At 33.4% G+C, this 24,973-nt stretch overlaps 1 protein-coding gene across 1 annotated transcript; it reads left to right on the forward strand.

Annotated features, from left to right (window-relative positions):
• Positions 1-37: 37 nt before the first annotated feature.
• On the forward strand, positions 38-24,686 carry LOC123564986 (actin-related protein 2/3 complex subunit 1A-like). Its single transcript, XM_045358957.2, has 13 exons — positions 38-200; positions 11,316-11,401; positions 11,973-12,124; positions 13,814-13,919; positions 16,316-16,433; positions 17,487-17,546; positions 17,970-18,076; positions 19,145-19,247; positions 20,893-20,968; positions 21,555-21,658; positions 21,917-22,009; positions 22,636-22,726; positions 23,848-24,686. Exons 2-13 carry the CDS (start codon positions 11,335-11,337, stop codon positions 23,884-23,886), a joined length of 1,116 nt encoding a protein of 371 aa, XP_045214892.1. The 5' UTR covers positions 38-200; positions 11,316-11,334; the 3' UTR covers positions 23,887-24,686.
• The last annotated feature ends 287 nt before the right edge of the window (positions 24,687-24,973 follow it).

Consider the following 24,973-nt stretch of genomic DNA (forward strand, 5'->3'; position numbering starts at 1 on the left):
CAGTTATAGAATTTATTATTTATACAGAATAATTTGGAAAAAAATTATAGTTTGAGTTCTGTAAAACAAATGTACTGTGCATTACACTTGGGCGGACTTTCACTTCCGGGTTTTCTGCACATTATATTTCCTGATTATTAGTTCCTAAATTCGTGTTGACTGACCAGAGTCCGCGAATTATATCTGAATATTTTTGTTTGGTAAGAATTTTATCTTTTTTTGCGTGCTTCCTTGTAAATCCATAGGGAAAGTTTTTTTTCTAGTCACGGGGGCATATCTTCAAAATTGAAAAGTTTAGATGTAACAAATCCATGAAACTAAACTCATTTCCTGCTAGAAGTATAGACTCATGGAACAATTTGAAGGAAGAGACAGTATGCAGCGAAACAGTTGTAAGTTTTAAATCAAAACTGGACAAGGAATGGGCATATAAAAGATTTAGAACTGACATATGAACTGGGCATAGTTAGTGATATCACTCGTATAGGCGTATAGGGGGAGTATACAAGTCGTCGACTTAAGAAGACTCAGAAGAATCAAGGTATAGTCCCTTGACCTGCTTGACGGATCAGCTCCCACTCCAAGAAAATGGGGTCGAAAATATCAAAACTTGACTATTATACTCTAGCTAAGTCGGTATCAAGTCAGCTCGTCCCCTAGTCAACTCATCCCCCAGTCAACTCGTCCCCGATTTGGTCATTTCAGGACTACAAATAAAATAAAACCCTTAAAAGTGAAAAATAGGGGGGGAAATCGTACCCATATCGGCGAATTCACAAAACGAAAGTTGATTTTGCCTTAGTACGGCATTCTACAGTTATAAGCATTGGCGGGTTAAAGTCAGGATAGGCGAGTGGTTTTTACCAAATTGAGTAATTACATCAGGCAAAATTACCTGGATTGACTGGAATTTACCCGCGAATCGTAAAAATATCAAAACGTCATGCTGGTAATTTTCCATTCCACAAGCACATGTGCCCTATCGTAATACTTAATTTACATCGCAGTTACTTTTGACACAAAAAACGCGCGTAGTGCATTCATTTTCTAATATAATCGCTTCAGATTTTCAACACCGCTTGAGAACTAATACAGTTTAAATTCTATAACAATTTTAATAAGATATCGACAGAAATGTTGGCAAAATTCTTTACCATAAAATATACTTATTTGAAAGAAAAAACGACTTAGTTTATCATACTTTGATTTTTTCAAAAATACGTTTCAAAAAGGGGGGCCGAAAAAGGGAGGACGAAATGACCAATTTGAAATCGCTGAGGGGGACGAAATGACCAAATCGGGGACGAGTTGACTGGGGGACGAGTTGACTAAGGGACGAGTTGACTGTAAATCGCTAAGTCTAGGTATATTATATTAGCTATATATAGCTACATTTAGCAGTAAAACCAATCACAACAATGCAAAATATGTCAAAACCAAATTCAAAATAGTCATTTTCGTGTCCCTTGTTTATAAGATTAAGGAAGTGGCTATTCTTACGGTTCCGTAGCCTCTCAGGCTATTCTTACGGCTCTTCCGTATGGCTCTTCCGTAAGAATAGTGTAAAGCCTGCCGGTGGCTATTCCTAAGGCTCCATAATTTATATCGTAAGTGTAAAATATTTATTTAACTGAAATTTGTCAGAAAACGATTGTTGGTTGTACAGATGTAGATGTAAATATGAAAGTATTTAATATTAAAACACTAAAAAATATTTACCAAGTGTTTTCAACTAAACCAATTAGAAAATTATTGATCTATGTTTCTTGTATATACATGCACTTATACATTTACATTTTTTACAAAAGTACAAATCTCTTGCCACTCATAACATATTTATTGCCCTTTGATTTAGTTTTATTCTTGACGTTTGTCACTCGTCAGTTTGACATGTTTGCATCAACTCAGACCAGACATTTTATTTGTAACACAATGATTAAGTGTGATTACATGTCATTTCCTAAATTGGTTGAAAATATATCACTTGAATGACTTCAGTTAAATAAGTATTTTACATTTACGATAAAAATAAATTACGGAGAGCCATAGCAGGTCGTTCGGTTGACCCGAGGTCCCGGGTTTTGACCCGTGAAAATCAAGCAGAACTCATATTTGACCCGCACAGAATATGCCCAGTGCGCCAGCTTGACTCGTGGAAATTTACCTTGATGCGTCTCGAGTTTGAAAGTTCTGCCCCTTGTCAATCAAAATCCCAGTGAATTCCAAAATTGTTCGCCAGCACAAGTGGAAGTATGGCAGTAGGCGGAGCGTCGTATGTTCATTAGCTACAGACAGATGTCAATCACGCCATGTACAATAATGCCATGTCATTATCAAAGGTGTTTGCTGTGATCAATGTGTAAAAGTTAATTGATAAACAATGCAGCCTTAGATTATCGTGTTTGTACCACTTGTTAATTATTTTGTGTGCTTGATAAGATTACATGAGCTGGTTGGCCGTTAATACGGTCTATAGCAAAATTATTATCATTGCCGAGGCTTTGTTTGGGCCAAAACAAATTAAATATTTACTTAAAAGCAGAAATTATAAGCGGTATGATGAAAAAAAGAAATTTAAAACGGGTGTTTTATCAAGAATTTTAAATTTGTACTTTCGTTTTCCATATTTGTCACTCGTTTTCGAGACCCCCATTTTCGGACATTTTTATCAGTTCTTACACGATTTTTCTAGTACAATCTAAATAAAAAGCCAATAAAAAGTCTGTATTTAAGAAAAATATGATCACTGTTTGAAAAGCAGCTCTTATTTTGAAGAATTTGCCGAGAATAAAGTCATGCAAAGGCACCAAACCCCACCCACTTTAGGCAGTGTGCAAAATAAGACAACTAAAATACTGACAAAAGAAATGGAAAGATTGATAGCCATAAAAACTGCAGACAGAAAATAAATGATATCATTAACATCGGAAACTTAATAGATATTTGGAGATTATGTAATCCATCAAAATTACAATATACATGGCATTCAAATACAATTCCAATCATCTCCAGTAGACTTGACTATTTTTTATTATCTGAGTGTTTAACGCACTATGTCAAAAATTGCACTATACAACCAGGCTACCAAACAGACCATTCATTGGTTGAACTAGAATTGGATTTTATTAACACAAAAAAAGGCCCTGGTTATTTTAAATTAAACAACAGCATTTTACTTGAAAAAGAATATCAATCAATAATAAGAAATGCCATTCGAGAAACCGTAACAATTAATAAGGATGCAAACCCAAACATTCTATGGGAAGTCATTAAAGGCACTATAAGAAATCAAACAATAAAATATTCCACCCATAGAAAACGAGAAGAAAATAAAATTGAAAAAGAAATAAACAAAAATATAGAAGTATTGGAAGAAAAGATTTTAAGCGAAAATAATAATAGCATTAATATAAAAACTTTAAAGGAAGAACTTGACAAAAAACAGCAGGAATTAAATCAAATCATTGATAACAGAATTAATGGAATGTTGATCAGAGCAAAAGCAATAAGTATTGAAGGAAATGAAAAAAATACAAAATATTTTGCAGCCTTAGAAAAAAGAAACGCAGAAAAAAAAACAATATACAAATTGAAAATCAACGATAAAGAAATAACTTCTCAAAATGAAATTTTAAAGGCAGAAGCAGAATTCTATAAACAGCTATATAACAAAAAAGAATCCAAAACTTGCGATTATGATTTCTTTAGACCCAATTCGCGAACTTTAAATGAAAACGAAAAACAAAAATGTGAAGGGATATTAAACGAAAATGAATGTTTCGAAGCTCTTAAGGAGATGAAGAATCAAAAAAGTCCAGGTTCAGATGGCATGTCTGTTGAATTTTATAAGATATTTTGGACAGAGATTAAAACGTACTTTATTCAATCTATTAACTACTCTTACAACACCGGACATCTGACTAGTTTGCAGAAACAAGGTATTATTTCGCTTATGCCGAAACCAAATAAAGACACACAAATTTTGAGTAACTGGCGCCCTATAAGTCTATTAAATGTAGATTACAAAATTGCCGCCAAAACCATAGCAAACAGGATAAAAAAGATTATCAATTCTATCATAAGCAGTGCACAGACAGGATTCATAAAAGGCAGATATATAGGGGAAAATGTTAGGTTAATATATGAAATAATAGATTTCGCACAACAAAATAAAATACCAGGACTTTTACTGTTCGCAGATTTCGAAAAAGCTTTCGATACACTAGATCATAACTTTATGATAAGGTGTTTAAAACACTTCAATTTTGGTGATTCTCTTATACAGTGGGTAAAATTATTTTATAATGATATAACCAGTATGGTAATAAATAATGGCTATCTATCAAAACCCTTTTCAATACTACGTGGAGTGAGACAAGGCTGTCCTCTTTCCTCTTCCTTATTTATTATTTGCATTGAAATCCTCTCAAATTATATCGAGACTGATGAGATCATAAAAGGCATAACAGTTAATAATGTTGAAATAAAACAATCCCTGTTTGCAGATGATGCAACCTTTATCAATAATGGTGCAAAACATTCATTTGAACAACTAATAGATGTTATATCGAACTTCGAGTGTATATCTGGATTGAAACTTAATATCAACAAAACTAACATACTAAGGATAGGATCATTAAAAGATACAAACCTCCAGTACTGTAAAGATAAAATGTTTAATTGGACATCCGAGTCAGCTCAAACATTAGGAATGATATTTACAAATGATAAAAAAGACAGCATAACGTTAAACCTGATACCCAAGATTCAAAATTTTACTAACTGTTTAAAACAATGGGAACATAGAAAACTAACACTACTTGGAAAAGTAACTGTTATAAAATCATTAGCTTTACCAAAACTAATTTACCCTCTTACAGTGTTACCAAACCCATCAAATGAAGTAATGAAAGAGATTAAAACACAATTGTTTAAATTCTTGTGGGATAATAAACCAGATAAAATTAATAGGGAGATTATTATACTGGACTACAAAATGGGTGGTATAAAAATGATAAATCTAGATCACTTCATAAATGCTATAAAAGCTTGTTGGATCAGAAGGATAATAGATAAAAGTAACCAAGGACAATGGAAGATCTTTTATAGTACATTATTATCTAATGTTGGAGGAGAACTTTTATTTGAATGTAATTATTCTCAGAAAGAAATTGAAACTATATGTAAATCCAACATTTTTATGAAAGATTTATTGATAGCTTGGGTAAATATTAATACACAGGACAACAATAAGAGCATAAGTAAACAGGTAATATGGAATAACACAAGCATAAAACTTGAAAATAAAACATTTTTCTATAAAGACTGGTACGAAAAGGGAATAAAGCATTTGGAACATTTATTTGATTACAGAACAAAAGCTTTCTATACTTTTGACGAATTTAAATTTTTATATAATATAGAAAACAATCAATTCTTGAAGTACTACAATCTTATAGCAAGCATTCCACAAACTGTTAAACAGGTGCTTAAGCAAGAGAATATATCTTATGCACGAAATGAATTACTTATAGATAAATTAAGAAAGACAAAAGAACCAAATAAACTACTTTACGACACGCAAAGAAGAAACAGACCAAAACCAATAATTAAGTCGGAAATGAAATGGTCAGCGATTATATCAGAGAACCCCTCTTGTTGGTCAAACATATACATGCAAACACAGAAAGCAACAATAGATACAAAAATACGAAGTTTTCAATACAAACATCTGATGAGAATTCTCCCAACAAACAAATCATTATTTAAATACAAATTAACAGAATCAAATTTATGTTATTTCTGCAATATGCATGTTGAAACATTAGAACATATGTTTTGGGAATGTAACTGTGTACAACAACTATGGAACAAATTACATATGTACCTTGACAAGAAAAATCTCAAAACACAATTTAGCTTAGAGGTAGTCAGTTTTGGTATCGCTGAAAGGAACGTAAAACGAAAAATGTGATAAACTTTATATATTTCTAATGAAATCTTACATTTTTCAAATCAAAAATAGAAAACAAACACTCAGTTTTGACAGTTTCATATCATATCTTAAAATCAGGATAAAACTTGAAAAAGAAATTGCATTATCAAATGACAAAATAAACCAACATAATATCAAATGGTCTGGTTTTGAGGTATGAATGTAGATGCTGTTGGCTATAATAATAATAAAAAAAAAAAAGAAAATATCTTACATATTTTATTCTTCATCTATATAATAAAATGATACTTTCTAGACAGTGTGCCTACAAATTGATTTTTACATGATTGTAGCATAAATAACCATTACAATTTTTAGACAATTATATGAGTTTGGAGACGATCTAAACATCCAATAAATATCTACTCTTTTTAACTTTTTTCTCTCTTAGATGTTTTGTTCTCTAATTTTTTTCATCTAAAAATATATATATAGAAAAAGTCTTCTTCTGACATCCATTACTACAAATGTTTGTTTAATCAGATGACCATAAAATACATGTTTTGTATCTATTGTTAAAAACATTTGTCCAAGTCATCATATTTTGTAAATGTATGAAGATTGAAAAATAAATTATAAAATAAAAAAAAAAAAACTAAAATATGAATTGCTTAAGAAAATCTGTAATGACTAATGTACTTGTTTTAGATAAAGTATGTGTGAGTTTCATTAATAACAATATATCTTGACCCCTGAAAAGCTGATCTTGACTCTTGAAAATCTGATTTTGACCCTTGAAAATTTAGGCTGAAAAGTCAATGACTCTCGAGTTTCAGAACCTACCGAACGCCCTGCCATAGGAATAACCACCTGCGGGCTTTTCACTGTTCTTATGGGAGAGCCGTAAGAATAGCCTGCGAGGCTATTCTTATGGGACCGTAAGAATAGCCACTTCCTAAGATTAAAAACAGTTACCCCCAATTCCTGTATCTTCGTGCCCTAAGTGTCATTTACATGGGCTGCTAGTTCATGTGAGAGTTCTGACATCACCAAATTGTGTAAACATATTTAATATATAATGGTATTTTATAAACATAGACGACAAATTGCATAAAAATCATGTTTGCCTTTAATCCACCAGGGCTTCCATTAAGTGGTGCAAAATACGCCAAAAATTATGATCTGTACGCCTATACACAAAGCCAGAGGCATATAAAGGACTTCCAATATTATCAAAGGACAACATCAATATACCGTGACATAACTTCACTCGAAATCGAATGACGTGATTATCTCCGCCCTGTAACTAATCAAAGCGGTTTAACTTTTGATGATTGACAGCCTCATAAAAACTGCCAGCAATGTTTGAAGTGCTGGCAATGTTTGAAGTGTGAGACTAGTTTGAAAGCATTGTGTCTGACAGAGACCGTCTGTAAATGTAAACCGTTATCCAGATCAGTTGACATGTTTAAAAGGCGCTAATTGCCTACAATAAAATATTACATGCATTTGGCTCGAATTAAGTTGGTGAAAAAAGCTCCAAAGTCTGAAGACAAAGTCACTAATTGTGGAAAATATAGAGATATTTCCAGCACACAAAAAAAAACAACTCAGCAAGTAACTATAGATATTCTTCTAGCAAATGACATTTCACATCCAGTTTAAATTAAAAACATTTTTTACCGATCGGTAATAAATTTGCTACTTATTTTGGGTTTTTGTTAATGATAAATCCTACTTTTACAGTATTTTTCAGGAAAAAAAAAATGTTCAGTTTGTCTCCTATTAAGAACTGATATCTCTGACACATTTTGATGAATAGCCTGAAATAAACACCATCACATGGCAGCTAAACTTCAAAAGGAATGTTTCCTTTATTGATTTTTTTTGATGTGGGATGAAAGTTAACTGGTTGGTTATTGCCAGGCGAATGAGATAATTTGACATAATTCTACTTCAAGTAAAATGTACTTCAGATATTTTAAAATGGTTTTTTGTTATGTAGCTGAACAACAGTAAGTCTGTTGATTTTTAGTCCACCATCATCAGATGGTGGGCTATTCAAATCACTCTGCATCCGTGGTCAGTCCATCCGTCAGTCCGTCCGAGCTCACATTTGCATACTTAGGTGGCTGTAGGAACAATAGGTAACTGTACTTTTTCTTTGATGTCATTCATTCCGTAAGGCTTTTATGTGGCTATTTTTCTCTTACATGGCTAAAAGAACAATAGAGTAGCCACATAAGTATCCATATGTGGGAACTTCCGTCCGTTAACAATTTCTCGTTACCGCATCTCTTCATAAACTAATGAGGGATTTTGACCAAACTTTGTCAGAATGATGTATTGGTACCCCAGTTGTGTCCCTCAGAAAATCAGACTTTCCACAATTTTTGAGTGAGTTATGGCCCTATTTGTTTATTTTTATAATTTACATAGCCCTCGAAATGGAATTTGACCTTGATTTTGACCTAGTGACCTACTTTCACATTTTTCAAGCTACAGCCTTCAAATTTGAACCACATGCATAGTTTTGTGTATCGAAATGAACTTTGATCTTGAGATTGACCTAGTAACCTTCTTTCACATTCCTGAAGCTACAGGCTTCAAACTTGGACCACATGCATATTTTTGTGTTCAGAATTGAAATTTGACATTGATTTTTACCTAGCACCTACTTCCACAAGCTACAGCCTCCAAATTCGAAGCGCATGAATAGTTTTTTGTACCGAAATGAACTTTGACCTTGAAATTGATCTAGTGACCTACTTTCACATTTCTCAAGCTACAGCTTTCAAATTTGGACCACATGCATGGACCATTTGCACAGTGATCTGTACCGAAATGAAATTTGACCTTGATTTTGACCTTGAGCTAGTCTTGAAATTTGGAATATTCAAAAATGGCTCAATGGTGGGTGCCAAGATCACTCTGTGATCTCTTGTAATAAAATGCTGACTGTTGCTATACTTATGATAAGACAAATTTAACAAAAAATATCTTTTTGGTAAATATTTCTCTTTCTAATCATTCTAGTGATCCTTTTCTCTAAATTCGATTACTTTACACATTGTTCTGAACCAGTTAGATTTGATGATGATAGTAATGATTATTATGATGATGATGATGATATTGAAGGTCATTGTACAAAGTGATACTATGTATAGGACTCCAAGAAAATTTAAGAGGGACTCCAAAATCTGAATGTTACATGTAGGCAGTCCTGACTCAATGAAATTGAATCCTAATGCAAGCCCTAATCCACATTTAATAAATGCCTTTTATAGGAAAATGTGAACCTGTTTATAAAGAAACCAAGTGCAATGCAAATATTTGTAAAATATCCAAATTTTCATTTCCAAAACTTATGACAGTTTCAATCCCAGGTCCTTGCCAGTTCTGCTGACATAATTTCATCGGAAGTGTAAAATTTTCCATACCTGGAAACATTTTAATAATGCAGTTCATAACGCCTGTTCCACTAGTACGTGATGTAGGAAATAAAAGAACTTTAGTCTCAATTTTGGCTTTATTCTGTATGTGTGAAGAAATTAAGATATAAAAAAAATAAAACTTCATGTTGCTATTCTTAAAGAAGTCTTTTCTGTATCACTTCAGCAGTATTGAGTCCTCTACAATTTGTTTTGATATTTTGTATTTAGCATCATCAAGTGATTCTAAAACTAGCTCGTGCTACCATATGTTGTTTGGTATCCATATCTGAGAAAAGACATAGATAGTTTAAAAAGACTCCAGAAAAGAGCTACCAAATTAGTGCCTTCTGTTAAAAATCTTAATATATATGAAGAACGCCTTAGAGAATTGAATTTACCAACGCTTGCTCATGGTAAAATTTGTGGTGATGCTATCCAGACTTTCAAACTTGTTAAAGGTATAGATGACTGCTCTTTTGAGAAATTTTTCTGTTATTCATCATCTACAAGAGGACACAACTTAAAACTTGAAAAGCCCCGTTGTAGAACCACATTTTGTCAAAATCTTTTTTCACGTGGAGTGGTCGACATGTGGAATCCTCAAGAAGTAGTTGATGCAAAGGATGTCCATAGTTTCAAGATCAGGCTTGACCATCACTGGCAGGGAGACATACTGTACCAGTTTTGAGACCAGCATTGATGTCATGGGACAACGTTTGTAATTAAGTACTCTGTATCTGTTACCAGCACAACTACGAGATTTGTTTTGAGAACTTGCATTAATACTGTCATAAATAAAGTCTGCTTAAAAAAGACCTAGTCTTAAATACAGAGCCCAGAATCATCCTACAGATATATTGATTTAATGGCATAATTGTCAGTCAGGGGTGTAACTGTTTTAAGTTATGTAACCTATTTCAGTTACTTTTTCAAGCATTTCATTAAACCGGTATTAGTTATAAAATATAGCTAACTTGGGTAAGTTATTCAAAAAAAGTCTTTCTGCTGTTCTCACAAAGTGACCTTTTAAGTGAAATTAGTAGCAAACTGTGGTTAATCAAATTCTCTTTTAGTCTGATCATGACCTGATAAGCATAATGGGATGTTAAGAGTTTTATAGCTTTAAAACTTTTTCGTAAACCTCAGCAAGGTAAACCTTTATCAGCCTTGCATAAAAATATTTACTGCATAGCTGGAAAGATAAAAGTTCAAGGATTCAGGAAATAATTGCATTAGTCTTATTCAAAATGAGGAATTGGCACAGGAGGGCTTTGTTATATTTTATGATAACTGAAACAAGTTATGAAAGTATAAGCAATAACTCAAATGGGTTATAAACTGTGATAACTTGAAACAGTTACACCCCTGACTGATTAGGTATTATATTGTGTATTGATAAATATAAAGTGATTAGGTGTAACAACCAGGAGTTCCATTTGACACCGGTCCAGACCCAGGAGATTTTCAAAAGACGCTCAAAGGACCTGGCATGGTACTTGCCTGTTAAATAGATTGGCAACTTGAAAGGCATATAGACTAGAGCAAATCTTGCTAACGTCATGTGGGAACTGAATGAGATCTTGTTTAACCGGTGTGTGAAACAGACAGCAGAAGGATAAAAATTTGTGTCATGAAAAACTTTCTATCAGATTGTGTGTTTATAATGATAATGGTGTTTTTTAACTCAATTAGTATTTTCTACACATGGGAAGGAATGAATTTATGATTGGAAGTCTGAGAATTCAACAATTGTCGTTTGAAAATTTGACCCAATTCAGTTTATTACTAGCATCCCTGATGATGAGCCTTGACAGATTGCATCGTTAAAATTATTTCTCTACTGATCATTCACAATATGCAAAGAGCAATCAAATGGCTGATTTTATAAGCAATAAGGTGTGTGTTACCTGCTTTAAGGTCACTTAAACATTTTTATTTCATTGCAGCAAAGAAGATTGAAAGAAAATGACAGACAAGCAAAGTTTTGGTGTTGATCCCATCACATGTCATGCATTCAGCGGTGATAGAAATGGTAGACAAATGTATTTATAGAATTAATTTACAATTCCTCCATTTCAGTTTAAAATGGATGTAAAACCTGTGTACATACAGTATGTTTGATTGAACTTCTAAAAGGCTTTAACCTAAAATTTAACTAGTAAAATTGGGGGCATTAATATTGCCGACTTCAATTAATCAGTTACTTTCACCATTGTTGGTTCAAAAACTCATTTGAGGTGAAGAATTTTTCATGCGAGCAGGTCTTTCAGCTGACATACGGAAGGTCGGTGGTTCTACTACCCATGCCAGATACAATACCTAGAGGGGTGTCTGGTGTCTTCCTCCACAATCAAAAACTGGAAAATTCGCCATGTGACCTACATACTGTTGGCATGACTAAACCCAACAAAAACAAGAACTAGTAAAACGATTTATTGTAAATTTACAGAATGATGTTATTTAGATAGACTTTAAGATACAAAAAAAAATCATTTACAGCACAGATAAGAAATGCAATATCGTATGATTCAATCCAGCAACAGTATCTAAGCTATTCAGTCAAGTATTAAACACAAAATAATGTTGTTGTTTTTTTTTTTTAGGGTTGGCAATGTCTCACAACAACAACAATGTGATGGTGTATAAGAAACAGGCCAACAAATGGGTACAGAAGAGTGAGCTTACTGAGCATGGGCAGAGAGTGACTGGTATTGACTGGGCTGCCAAATCTAACAGACTGGTCACATGTGGTGCTGTACGTATGGTTGCTTTCATACAGTTGCTCCCATTGTATATCTACACATACTTAGTACAAAAGATATACTTCATTTTCATACATCTGATAAGTTTAAGTACATTTTTTTTAGCTCGACTATTCATAGAATAGTAGAGCTATTGGACTCGCCCATGCGTCGGCGTCCGCGTCTGCGTCCACGTCCGCATCCACTTGTTGGAATGAATTGAAACTTCACACACTTATTCACTGTGATAAACTGACCTACATTGCACAGGTTCCATAACTCTATTTTGCTTTTTTACAAAATTATGCCGCTTTTTCGACTTAGAAATTTTTGGTTAAGGTTTTGTATGTAAGCTGGTATCTCAGTAACCACTTGTGGGAATGGATTGAAACTTCACACACTTATTTACTGTGATAAACTGACTTACATTGCACAGGTTCCATAACTCTATTTTGCTTTTTTACAAAATTATGCCCCTTTTTCGACTTAGAAATTTTTGGTTAAGGTTTTGTATGTAAGCTGGTATCTCAGTACTCTCTAATTGGAATGGATTGAAACTTCACACACTTATTCACTGTCATGATCTGACATGCACAAAGCAGGTCCCATAACTTTATTTTGCTTTTTTACAAAATTATGCCCCTTTTTCAACATAGAAATTTTTGGTTAAGTTTTTGTATGTAAGCTGGTATCTCAGTATCCACTAATGGGAAAGGATTGAAACTTCACACACTAGTTCGCTGTCATGATTGACATGCAGTGCAAAGGATCAATAACTCAACTTTGCATTTTACAAAATTATGCCCCTTTTTCAACTTAGGAGTTTTTGGGTTCAATTCTTATATGTAAGCTGGTATCTCAGTACCCACTAATGGGAATGGATTGAAACTTCATACACTTGTCCACTGTCATGAGCTGATAAGCACTTTGCAGGTTCCATAACCCTATTTTACTTTTTTACTAAATTATGCCCCTTTTTCGACTTTCTTATTCATTCAAGCGACAAGGCTGTTAAATAGTCGAGCGTTGCTGTCCTCCGACAGCTCTTGTCATACATCTGATAAGTTTAAGTACATTTTTTTTTTTGTTGGATTTGTTCAAATATTGATTTATTTTGTTTCGTTCAGTAAACAGTTTCTCCTATTACATAATGATGAATAAAAAAAAATGTAAGCAAATACGCATACTCAGCTTGTGCACAGTATGAATTATTATGTTACTGTTGTAAGTTTAGAGAGCAAAGTTGAAACTGATTCAAAATATGATCAATGACAAGCTGTTTATAGGTTCTGTTTAAAGGTTAGGCAATAAAACATTTAAAGATTTCCAAGATTTTGATTTAAAATTTGTATAAAACTAAAGAAATGGTTGATTAAAATGTCTGTGGCAGATGGTCGGGTGAGTTTGGCAGATAAATAACTAGACTGTGAATGGAGAGTTTGTTAAGTCGTATCTCCATGGCAATGGAAGACAGTGTGTCGGAAGTCATTTGTCCTCCAGCTCTTAGTTATTTGGAGAAGCTGTTAGTAACTCTTAGAGAGAAAGTTACTACAAGTACAGAATCCGGGAACACAGGATAGGCTATCTAGCATCAAATACATGACTGATATATTGTTGATATTGATGTAATCCTATGTGATCCAAGTCAAACAAATATACAAACAAACAATTGGACCGTAACATTTATTTATGTACTATTAAAGGACAGGAATGCCTATGTATGGACACAGGAAGGGGATGAATGGAAACCTCATCTTGTAATTCTGAGAATCAACAGGGCAGCTACATGTGTTCGTTGGTCACCTGAAGGTATGACATGGAAAATTTAAAGTAAAACAATGCATAAATCTATGTACATGTACAGCAGTTTCATGATAATCCCTAGTTTTGTGATACGACTATGTTATCTTGCATATAAGTTTCAAATACCTGTAGTAACTTTCTAGGGGACCTCTTACACTTTTTCGTCGAATTTTGAATAAACTTGTTTTTATGCCCCCAAAGGTGGGCAAATTAAATTTGCACTGTGCGTGCTTCCGTGTAAATCCTTGGTCAGGCTCTTCCATCCATACTGGTACTGATGATAAACCCGAACAGAAAATGAGGTTTTTTACCTGTAACTTTTTTATTTTTGCAAATTGTAATCAACGGTTGGTATCAAAATAAAGCTTAACCTTTGCTGAAAACTTTACATAATTCAAATTTACATTTAGTTAAACAAACTGACACGAAGTGAGGACCTGAAAGGGGTATGTAAAAAGGGGACTATATGAAGTTGACTGATGATAAATTCGAACATTTTGTCATTTACAAAATTTTCTTGGTATTATTATATTGAAACTTTCCCCAAAAAGCTGCAACAGTCATTCCTGATCAAGTAATGAAAAGTTACCAAATGTCAGGCCTTCATGTTTCGACAGTGAGCATGCGCAAAAAACACCCTCTTCCCCAGTAATTTTGGATAAATATTTTTATACAAATTTATGTAAGTCATTTATTTATACAGAATATTTACCAATTTTGTTTTTGTTTACACCAGTTGGTGTTACAAGTGGAAACTATTAGATGGTGTGTTCAACTTTATAAATAACAAATTGCAATTGAATATTTCCAATGTGGTCGACTTTATCATCTGTCCGGGTTTATCATCAGTACCAGTAAAGGGATTTTGAAATAACTTGTTGTAAATCAGTTTACTTCTTTAAAAAATTATATTTGAGAAAGCAACAATTTTTCAATATAACAGTCCAGTATATAAATATTTAGCTATTCTTTGCATATAACATGTTAGAAGATGCAATAGTTCAATGGTATTCGAGTGTATGCTCGGGTGCTTGAGGTTGGAGTATAATTCCCCACTGCATCATAACAAAGACATGGAATATAGTACATGTACTAGTAGGTTCCTTACTTGGTAACTGTCTACGCTAAAATCTAAGATTGCCGTTACATACCGTAAAAGAGCGAATGTTTTTTGGGTTTTTTTCTTAAACAATTTTAATTCCATATATATTTAATATTATTTTGATGAAAGAAATATAAAAAATCATAGATATTATGATACTAATTAAAGATTGAGTGTTGTCTTCAACCGAGATCAAACTGTGAACAACAAAACTGACACAAGGTGTCACGCTAATTGCCGATAATTACTGGCCATTTAATAAACAGCAGACTGTGTTCAATTAAGAGGACGGACGTTTTGGCCTAGGATCTTTCGGCCTAGGATGTTTTGGCCAAGAAAATTTTTGAGATAGGATGTTTTGGCCAAAAAAAAACATTATTTCCATAATATGCAAATTATGATCATTAATATGTTATCATATGTTACAGTATAATTGATCATTCTTTTTAAAAAAATAATTGTGAATAAAATTTATTTTCATAACTCTTTTGGTTGTAAATGGCAAATATTTTCATATACACACACACACACACACACACATATATACAATGTGTATGTGTATATGTTTATGTATACATATAAAAAGACTATAAAAAATAAAATTAAAATACCATGAGTATGTTTTATTATCAGTTTAATTTGTTCACTTATACTGTAACATTCTTTAGAATAATCTCCAGACCATATTTTGCACGATATGGAACCACAATTTATTTTTGGCCAAAACGTCCTACCCCCAAAAAATGCCTGGCCAAAACATCCTAGGCCGAAAGATCCTAGGCCGAAACGTCCGGGCCAAAACGTCCGCTGGCCAAAACGTCCTACATTCGTTCAGTTAAGCCTGTCAAAGTCACCATTTAGAGGGGGTAATTATGCCTCTGGGCAAATACACTTCCTGCTACCGACTTCACACGTTTTTATCAATTAAACTATATATGTTCCAGCTGCAATATTTTTTTGTAGCATTTTTATTGATTAATCGTCATTTTCTATCGCCAAAAATTGCATTTTAATCAACTTTTTATTAAAATAATCGCCATTTGGCGATAATGTCGATTGGCAGCGCAAGCACTGTGGTATCCAGTATTTGAAGGGTTGTAACAGGATGTAAAATAAGCCCAGAAAAATATCTGCTGCTGGCTATCATGTTAGTTGCACAAGAGTAAAGTAGCTCATGTCATCTCTTGATCATATGTGACGTTAAATAAAGCTTATATTCACTTTTTACCTTTAATGCATATAGCAGCTGCAGGAGGATTTCACTCTGACAATGATAGGTTTGTTTTGATTTTTTTACCAGAGAATAAGTTTGCCGTTGGTAGTGGTGCCCGAGTTATTTCTGTCTGTTACTTTGAGCAAGAGAACAACTGGTGGGTGAGCAAGCACATCAAGAAGCCAATCCGGTCAACAATTACAAGGTTTGTCAGTACTTCAGTAGTACAGTACAACTTCTGAACACCAGCAAGGACACTAAAATATGCTTGTTATATAAAGGTTGAAGCTGTGGAGAGGTTCATTTACTAAGAATAATGTGAAATCATTTAACCTTTAGCCTGCTGGCGGCAAGTGATTCTGCCTTTGCGACCTGTGCAGACCAAGATCAGCCTGCACGGATCATGGTCTGCACTGTTCGCTATTCAGTCAGTAAATTTCAGTGAACACCCCTTCGAATAATAAATGGTACTGCCCAAATTGAATGATAGACCAGTCCATTTTAGAAATTTAGCAGGTATGTGGTTTTGACCGAAAGGGATATTTGGTAGGGATATGAGTTCATGGATTTGAATGGTAATTTTACTTGTTTGTTCAGATTAATTTTGTAGAATGACTATGAAATCCACACAAAAATAATACCCATGATTATTAATGATTTCACCGTATCTTGTAATGTGACTAGCAAGCAAAGGTTATATTGTAAAATAGTTCATTGCTTAATAGGCATGTCAACTTTTCCTGCTGCCAAGCTCTGGTTTTTTTTTAGCCTTCAATATTTTATCATCCAGTTTGCGTAGGAAGTCTTGCAATAAGAGTCTGCTGAAAATACAATGATGACAAACAAATTACTGACTTTCTATAAATATTCTTGGTGATGGACTTCAAAATTAGTTTTTCTTTCAGGACAAGTGTTTAATAAATATGCACAATTAAATGTAATTGAAATTGCCAGTTTGTAAGTCCCGAATTGCATTATATGTTGAAGTTCTTGCAAATACTTGTAACTGTAGTAAGTGCTTACATGAACTTAATCTGAGTGTATAAATGATTGCTATAAACTTGATTACACTTAATTATCTCCCTTGTATCAGTTCTTAATTTTAGGTTATATTGAAATATTTTCAATATTAAGTATTCAAATTAATGAGAAAAGTCTAACAAACATATATTTTTTTTATTTGACTATTTAACAATTATATAAACAAGTGTTAAGTACAATATAAGAGTATTATAAGATTTGTTTCTGTGTATTTCAGTGTTGATTGGCATCCCAATAATGTCCTTCTGGCTGCTGGTTCCACTGATTTCAAAGCCAGGTATCAGATTTTATTTTGCATATACTTTCATAGAAACTGTGGACTTATGTTTAAATCAATTTCTGTTAAAATTAAAGTTACTAAAAATTAAATTTTGCATAGTAACATAACTCTATATTTTATGTTATAATTTAAACTACATATACAAAGTCACAGTTAAGTTCAGACCCCAGATGCCTGTGGCCCAAGTGGAAATGGCCACTGACTTAAAGTCACCCCTCACTGCTATGGATTCAAGGCCATACTTTGGTTGTCGAGAAAGCCAGGTAGGAGGTTCTACCTAGGTGCCTGCTTATACGAGAGACAATACCCAGAGGGTCCAATTGTGTTTTCCTTCAATAACGAAAGCTTAAAAGTCAACTTGAGACCTTAAGTGTGTTATTGTGACTTAAATTCTAACAAAACATACTAATATACATACAGGGTATTCTCTGCCTATGTGAAGGATGTGGAAGGTAAACCCTCCTCTACCAACTGGGGTAACAAGATGACCTTTGGTAACCTCATGGCTGAATTCTCCTCTGGGGGAGGTAAATACACTATACAATGTACTTACAAGCAGAACAGTTTTTAATTGTTACTTAAATAAAATGGCATGGTTAACAAGTTTGATTTTTAGCTCCACTATTTGGAGAATAGGGGGGCTATTCTACTCGCCCCGGCGTCGGCGTGAGCTTTCTTGGTAAAAGTTTTCCGGCAACCTTTGTTTTTCTGTCATATCTTTGTTACTATTGCTGTAACTTCACATAAACATTGTCCAGCATACAAAGAAAGTATGTGCAGGGGCTGGGCCAATTATACCCAAGGTCAAGGTCACAAAGTTGTTATACTTGGAATTATTTTTATGTTAAATTTTTTTGAAAGCTTTGTATATAGACATATCTTTGGTACTTTAAAAGATAATTAGTTGAAATTAAAAATATTTCTTTATAATTATCATCTGCATGTGTGGTTACAATCCCCATAACTCTTATTGTATTTTTGACAGAATTATGCCCCTTTCATACTTAAAGTGTTTTGGCAATCTTTGCTTTCTGGATATAACTTTAGTACAATATAGATAAAGACTTGAAATTTAACATGTATCTTTAACATCATCATCTGCATGTGTGGTAACATAACAATCCCCATAACTCTGATTTGTATATTTGACCAAATTATGCCCCTTTCGTACTTAAATTTTTTGACAAACTTCGTTTTCTGGACATAACTTTGGTACTATATAAGATCCCAATAACTCTAATTTGTGTTCTTGACAGAATTATGTCCCTTGGTGTATCTACCTTTTAAAGTAGAGGTCTCTTATTGAGACATATATTCATTTTACTTTTAAATCGCCGAATAGTGGAGCGCGCTGTCTTACGGACAGCTGTTGTTATTAACCTGATTTCCCCATAAAAAGAGTTTATGATAAATGAAATAAAGAAAAGTTTCTAATTTTACAACAAACATTATTAACAATTTTGTACATTTTCATATTAAAGTACAATCTTTCATATTAAAGTACAATCATGGTTTCTTCAAACTGCATTCTCTATATAACCTTAGAGCACAACTTGAACACCATTTGTAATCAAAATAATGTTGCTTCTTTTCAGGTGGTTGGGTACACTCTGTATCATTCTCTGCCTCGGGAGAAAAGCTTGCATGGGTCGGTCATGATTCCTGCATTGGTATCGTGGATGCTGCCAATGGACAGGCGTAAGTTTTCTTGCATGTTACTGGAATAATACAATATAAATACTATGAAATCTTATAATTTTATTGGCATTAAATGTTAAGTAATTTTGTTAGGACATAAATTTGTGGTGAGGAACTTTTAAAGATAAAATAAGTTGGAATTTAAACCATTTTGTTTTTAGTTGCTCAGTTGAGTTATTGTGATCGCTCAGTGTCCGTCGTCTGTCTGTCTGTCTGTCTGTGTCGTCCTTCAACATATAGCTTGTGTATGCGATAGAGGCTGTATTTTTCAACTGATCTTCATGAATTTTGTCAGAATGATTACCTGGATGAATTCTAGGCCAAGTTCGAAAATGGGTCATCTGGGGTCAAACACTAGGTCACTAGGTCAAATCAAAGAAAAACCTTGTGTATGCAATAAAGGTTGTATTTTTCAATTGATCTTCATGAATTTCGGTCAGAATGATTACCTTGATAAAATCTAGGCCAATTTTAAAAATGGGTCATATGGGATCAAAAACTAGGTCACTAGGTTGTAGAGGCTGTATTTTTCAACTGATCTTCATGAATTGTGGTCAAAATGATTGCCTTGATGAAATCTAGGTCAAGTTTGAATATGGGTCATTTGGGATCAAAAACTAGGTCACTAGGTCAAATCAAAGAAAAACCTTGTGTATGCAATAGGGGCTGCATTTTACACCGGATCTTCATGAAATTTGATCTGGATAATGTCTAGGTCGAATATGAATATGGGTAATCTAGGGTAAAAAACTAGGTCACCTGGTCAAATTAAAGAAAAACCTTGTGTACACAATAGGGGCTGCATTTTACACTGGATATTTATAAAATTTAGTCAGAATGATTGCCTTGATGAAATCTAGGTCAGTTTAGAATATGGGTCATCTGTGGTCAAAAACTAGATCACTAGGTCAAATCAAAGAAAAACCTTGTGTATGCAATAGAGGCTGTATTTTTCAATTGATCTTCATGAAATTTGATCAGAATGATAGCCTTGATGAAATTAAAGTCAAGTTTGAATATGGGTCATCTTGGGTCCAAAACTAGGTCGTGAGGACTTCAAAGAAAAACATTTCGTATGCGATAGAGGCTGTATTTTTCAATTGAGGTTCATGAAATTTTGTCAGAATGATTGCCTTGATCAAATCTAGGTTAAGATGGAATGTAGGTCATCTTGGTTCAAAAACTAGGTCACTAGGTCAGATTGAAGAAAATACTTGTTTACACTTAAGAGACCACATTTTTGGTCCAGTCTTCTTGAAAATTGGTCAGAATATTTGTTTCCATGAAATCACTAGGTCAAACATGTTTACACTGTCATGGTGTGTTTCTCAGGTGAGCGACCTAGGGCCTTCTTGGCCCTCTTGTTTATTAATTGATGTAACCACAGAATCAATAGAAATTTGTGCTGTTTAGATATTACTCCCCTACTGGTTGATAACCAGTTTATGGGACTATAGGATTGCGCTTTTCTGTTTGCATTCCGTCCGTCTGCAGTTTCGTGTCCACTCCATAACTCTGTCATTCATCAAGGGATTTTAATATTACTTGTTAAGAAACAAATCAGTTTCTTTGGTTGCTTGTGTTTTCGCTTATAATAGTTTATTTCATTGATTGTTACATGTATATTTTATTTTGTTATTTTCAGTTTGTCCGTGATCAAGGGCACTTTTCTGCCATTCAGCGGTATAACATGGATTACTGAGAGTAGTGTTGTTGTAGTGGTAAGTCTTATAAAATTTGTCATATATCAGATACTCCTGATGATCATTTGCCTCATGTGGTGTTGAGTCTGGCAGCCTACCAAGGCTCCCATCATATTTTCTTGTGCTCTACCAACAGTTTGTGACATACTGTATATGATTACTCTGGGCTAATTCTTATATCAAATTAAAGATTATATGCTCCACATCGACAAGGTTGTTAAGATTCAGTTGTGACTATTTGAAGAAGGTAACCTCAAAAGCTGAAGTCATATCTTTCTTGTGTGATTTCTTAGACAAGCTTTAATTGAGACACTTGTTAATATGTTGGGTGAAGTAAGCTTGGTACATGTACAGACACAGGTCTTAAAGGAAATGCTGGTGTAAGGCTGTGGACGTTTTTAGTGCAGACTGCTAAATTAGTATTTGTGTTAACTAAAACAAATCTACCGTAATAAATTTCACTTAGTTGAGTCAAAAATAAGAATGTTTTGTTCACAAGCCTCATTATGAAACAAAAGAACACAAGTACAAATGCGATTTTAAAACTGATGTACAGTATGTATAATATACATTTTGTGTTGAAATATGTTGTTGTTCTATACAGGGCTATGGCTGCTGTCCAAAACTATTTACCCAGAAACCCAATGGTGACATAGTGTTCGTTCATGACTTGGACGTCCCTAGTGAAGGGGGCGAAACTAAAGTCACGTGAGTCCTTAATACTGTTTAAACTTGCTTTTTTATAGATGATGAATTGATATTATTAAAATTTGATGATTTCAGGCAGTGCTAGATCAAAAGGATTTTTTTAAAGTTTTTTTTATTAACTTCGTTTAAGCTGCTAATATAGTTCAATTTATAATTTAAAAGCTGTGAAGGCAGATTTAGAAATTTATCTTTTAAAGTCTGATGACTCGTGTTAAAGATGCATTTTGCTGTATTAAAAAACAAGTAACTTTGTTGTAGTGCCATGAGCCGTTTCAAAAGTTTGGACAAGAAGGGAGCGTCAGGTGAGGAGACGGCCACAGCCGTGAAAACTCTTCACCAAAACACTATCACGTAAGCACTTTCAATACAAGCTTATTAGCTTCAGTTGATATTACAATGCTAGAAGATAGGAAGATTTCTGTAGCAGCAGGTTTTATATTTTTCTCAATACTTTGCAACAAATAAGGCTGTTATTATTGTTATAATTATTATTATTGTCATTAAAATTGTTATTATTATTATTATTATTTCGTACATCGCCATTGAATATGTCATTGTATAAAAATAGGTGTTTAATCAAATTATTCAGTTTCAGTTTTGCAACATTTCTTCTTACATTGATTCACAGTATGTACACAAGAAGGATTCTGGATGAATATATTTCTAGAATTGAGCCGTGCCATGAGAAAACCAACATAGTGGGTTTGCGACCAGCATGGATCCAGACCAGCCTGCGCATCCGCGCAGTCTGGTCAGGATCCATGCTGTTCACTTTTAAAGCCTATTGGAATTGTAGAAACTGTTAGCGAACAGCATGGATCCTGACCAGACTGCGCGGATGCGCAGGCTGGTCTGGATCCATGCTGGTCGCAAACCCACTATGTTGTTTTTTTTAATGGCGCGGCTCATATCAGTTATGTTTTCTTAAATACCTAATAAGTTTTTTCAAAGCAGTTATTTTCTTGGTGCTGTTTCAGGCAAGTATCCATTCATGCCGGATCGAAAGGTGATGCCAGTAAGATTGCGACATCAGGTGTTGATGGACAACTTATCCTCTGGGATCTTAAGGTACATTATACTGTGTATTAAGTGGATCTATTCGTTGGTCATAATGGCCAGGAATTGCCAATGCCAGACTTTTTGTGAGCGGAAATATTCGCAGAACTGAACTGAAGTACTAAGTGTAAATTTATCTTTACGTAATTATAACGACATGTCTTTGTGAATGTTGAAATTTATGCTGGCTGATATTTTGAAGAAATCTTGAATTCACAAATTTTGCGAACATTTCCACATTGCAAACTTTTCTATCTATACAGTATTTCATATTAAAATTGTCTTAAGACTATAGTTTAACCTTGACTCAAAAATCACATCTACTACTTTAATATCAAATATGGTTCTGCTTAAGGCTACATTTTAGAAATATCCCATAGAAAGACTGCAAGTATTGCAGCAGAGGTACATCAGTGTGTTTGGCATTTGGTTATTGGTTTTTGATTCTAATATTACAGTTTTAAAGTTGTAGTATTCAAAAAAATTAGAAAACTTGTCATGAAATTAGTGCCATTGGTGATTAAATGGTTGTTAAGATTTATCAAAAAAAAACAAAAAAAACATAGTATATGAATTTGATGTGGTTGTATGAGAATTTTATAAGGCACAAGTTCTAATGAACAATTACTGTCTTCTTGTGAGGTTGATATGTGAATTTATCGACCTGGAAAAAACTGTATCACTTCTCCCTTGTTGGTAGATTCTAATATTGACCAAACCTTTCAAGACAACACTTGTTCCATTACTAAATCCAACAGTTGAAAGGTTACTTGTGAAAAGCGCTGCAAACATTTGCAGCTATTAGTATTTTTGATTGTGCTATCATCTTAAATTGTCTACAACGTCACATTTTTGATGTCACAACATTATGATGTCACTGCTGTAAGTCAGTATGAGATTTCGGTTTAATCCTTGAGCCATTATGGCTTTTTATCACAAATTACTTGTCAGTATTGGATCAAATATGATATTCTGAAATGTGAGGAAAGCTATCTTTAGTTTTGTACAGTGTTATAACTGTCCTTTTAACAGGATACTATATCATTGGTATCTAAATGTGTTGAATGATAAAAAAATAAAGAATATAGCAAAGTTACCCTAAATTTTGAAATATGATTTTTATTTCATTTCAGAGTCTGGAACGATCAATGGCTGGACTTAAGATTGCCTAAGTGTGAGAATCTACCAGAAGTCTTTCAGCAAACATTATCTTAATCAGCTTCCATGTTTATCGTCAGACTTTTTAAAACAAGTTATATTATATTGACACTGACTGTTTTCAAGAAGAAATTATCTCTATTTTAATCATTCCAATGTACAGTTATGTACAAATATTGATAGTATGAATTGTATCAAATGTTTTAAAGACATTTATTGCATTTTCGCAATTAAACCCATCAAGTAAATTGAACATTAAACCTCAATATTCTTTTCTTGCTAACAGGTAAAATTTCATATCGGATGCAATATTGAAGTCATTTTGCTGTAGTAAGCTCATTAACATCAACATTTTAAAGAAAAAAGAGTAAATGTATATCATTTATAATGATTATAAGAGATTTATGAGCTGTGTATCTAGACTTGTTCTTTCCTGAATTAAAATCGCACTTATAAAATTGTTGAATATTTCTGCTGGAGAAACTGTGCATATTTCCTAATATCAGTCTGATAGCCTATGATTGTGTATGTAACATCATATAATTATAACAGGAGTCATGGCAAAGTAGTTTTAATCCAATATGATAATTCATTTTTGCAATCCCTTCATTTTTAGTTCAAACATTTCATTGTTTTTTTCTAGTAAGCCATAAAGTCCTTGGATAGAATGTCCCCTAAAAATTGGATTTACAGTATTTGTTAATATATGAATAATATCTTATCTGTAATTGTGTCTATTTCATGTACAAGTGCTGATATTGTTTTGTATTTTCTATGGCTTCATCATGTTTAAATATACTGCAGCTGAATGACATGTTTGACTTCTTTTATTTTCATAGTTATCTAAAAAAAGAAGAAGATATTTACTGTAATAACCCCAGTACTGATCTGTAGTAGAACAAAAGTTACATGTATTTTTTTTTTGCCCAGAAGCAAAACAATATGAGAGAAACAAAACAGTTATTTACAATCATCAAGAATCTACTTAGTCAGCCAGATAAACAATAATATGTATAAGAGAAGTTAATCGGACAATATGAATGTGAATAGCACCCGAGCAACACCTGTGTTATACAGGATTTTCTACAATATTTCAGCCAG

Source organism: Mercenaria mercenaria, chromosome 2 (genome assembly GCF_021730395.1).
Source record: "Mercenaria mercenaria strain notata chromosome 2, MADL_Memer_1, whole genome shotgun sequence".
NCBI lineage: Eukaryota > Metazoa > Mollusca > Bivalvia > Venerida > Veneridae > Mercenaria > Mercenaria mercenaria.

Coding starts and splice junctions, on each gene's coding strand:
- LOC123564986 (XM_045358957.2), top strand. CDS start 11,335: ATGACAGACAAGCAAAGTTTTGGTGTTGATCCCATCACATGTCATGCA. Junction 16,434..17,486: donor ATCCGGTCAACAATTACAAG/GTTTGTCAGTAC, acceptor TGTGTATTTCAG/TGTTGATTGGCATCCCAATA. Junction 19,248..20,892: donor GATGCTGCCAATGGACAGGC/GTAAGTTTTCTT, acceptor TGTTATTTTCAG/TTTGTCCGTGATCAAGGGCA.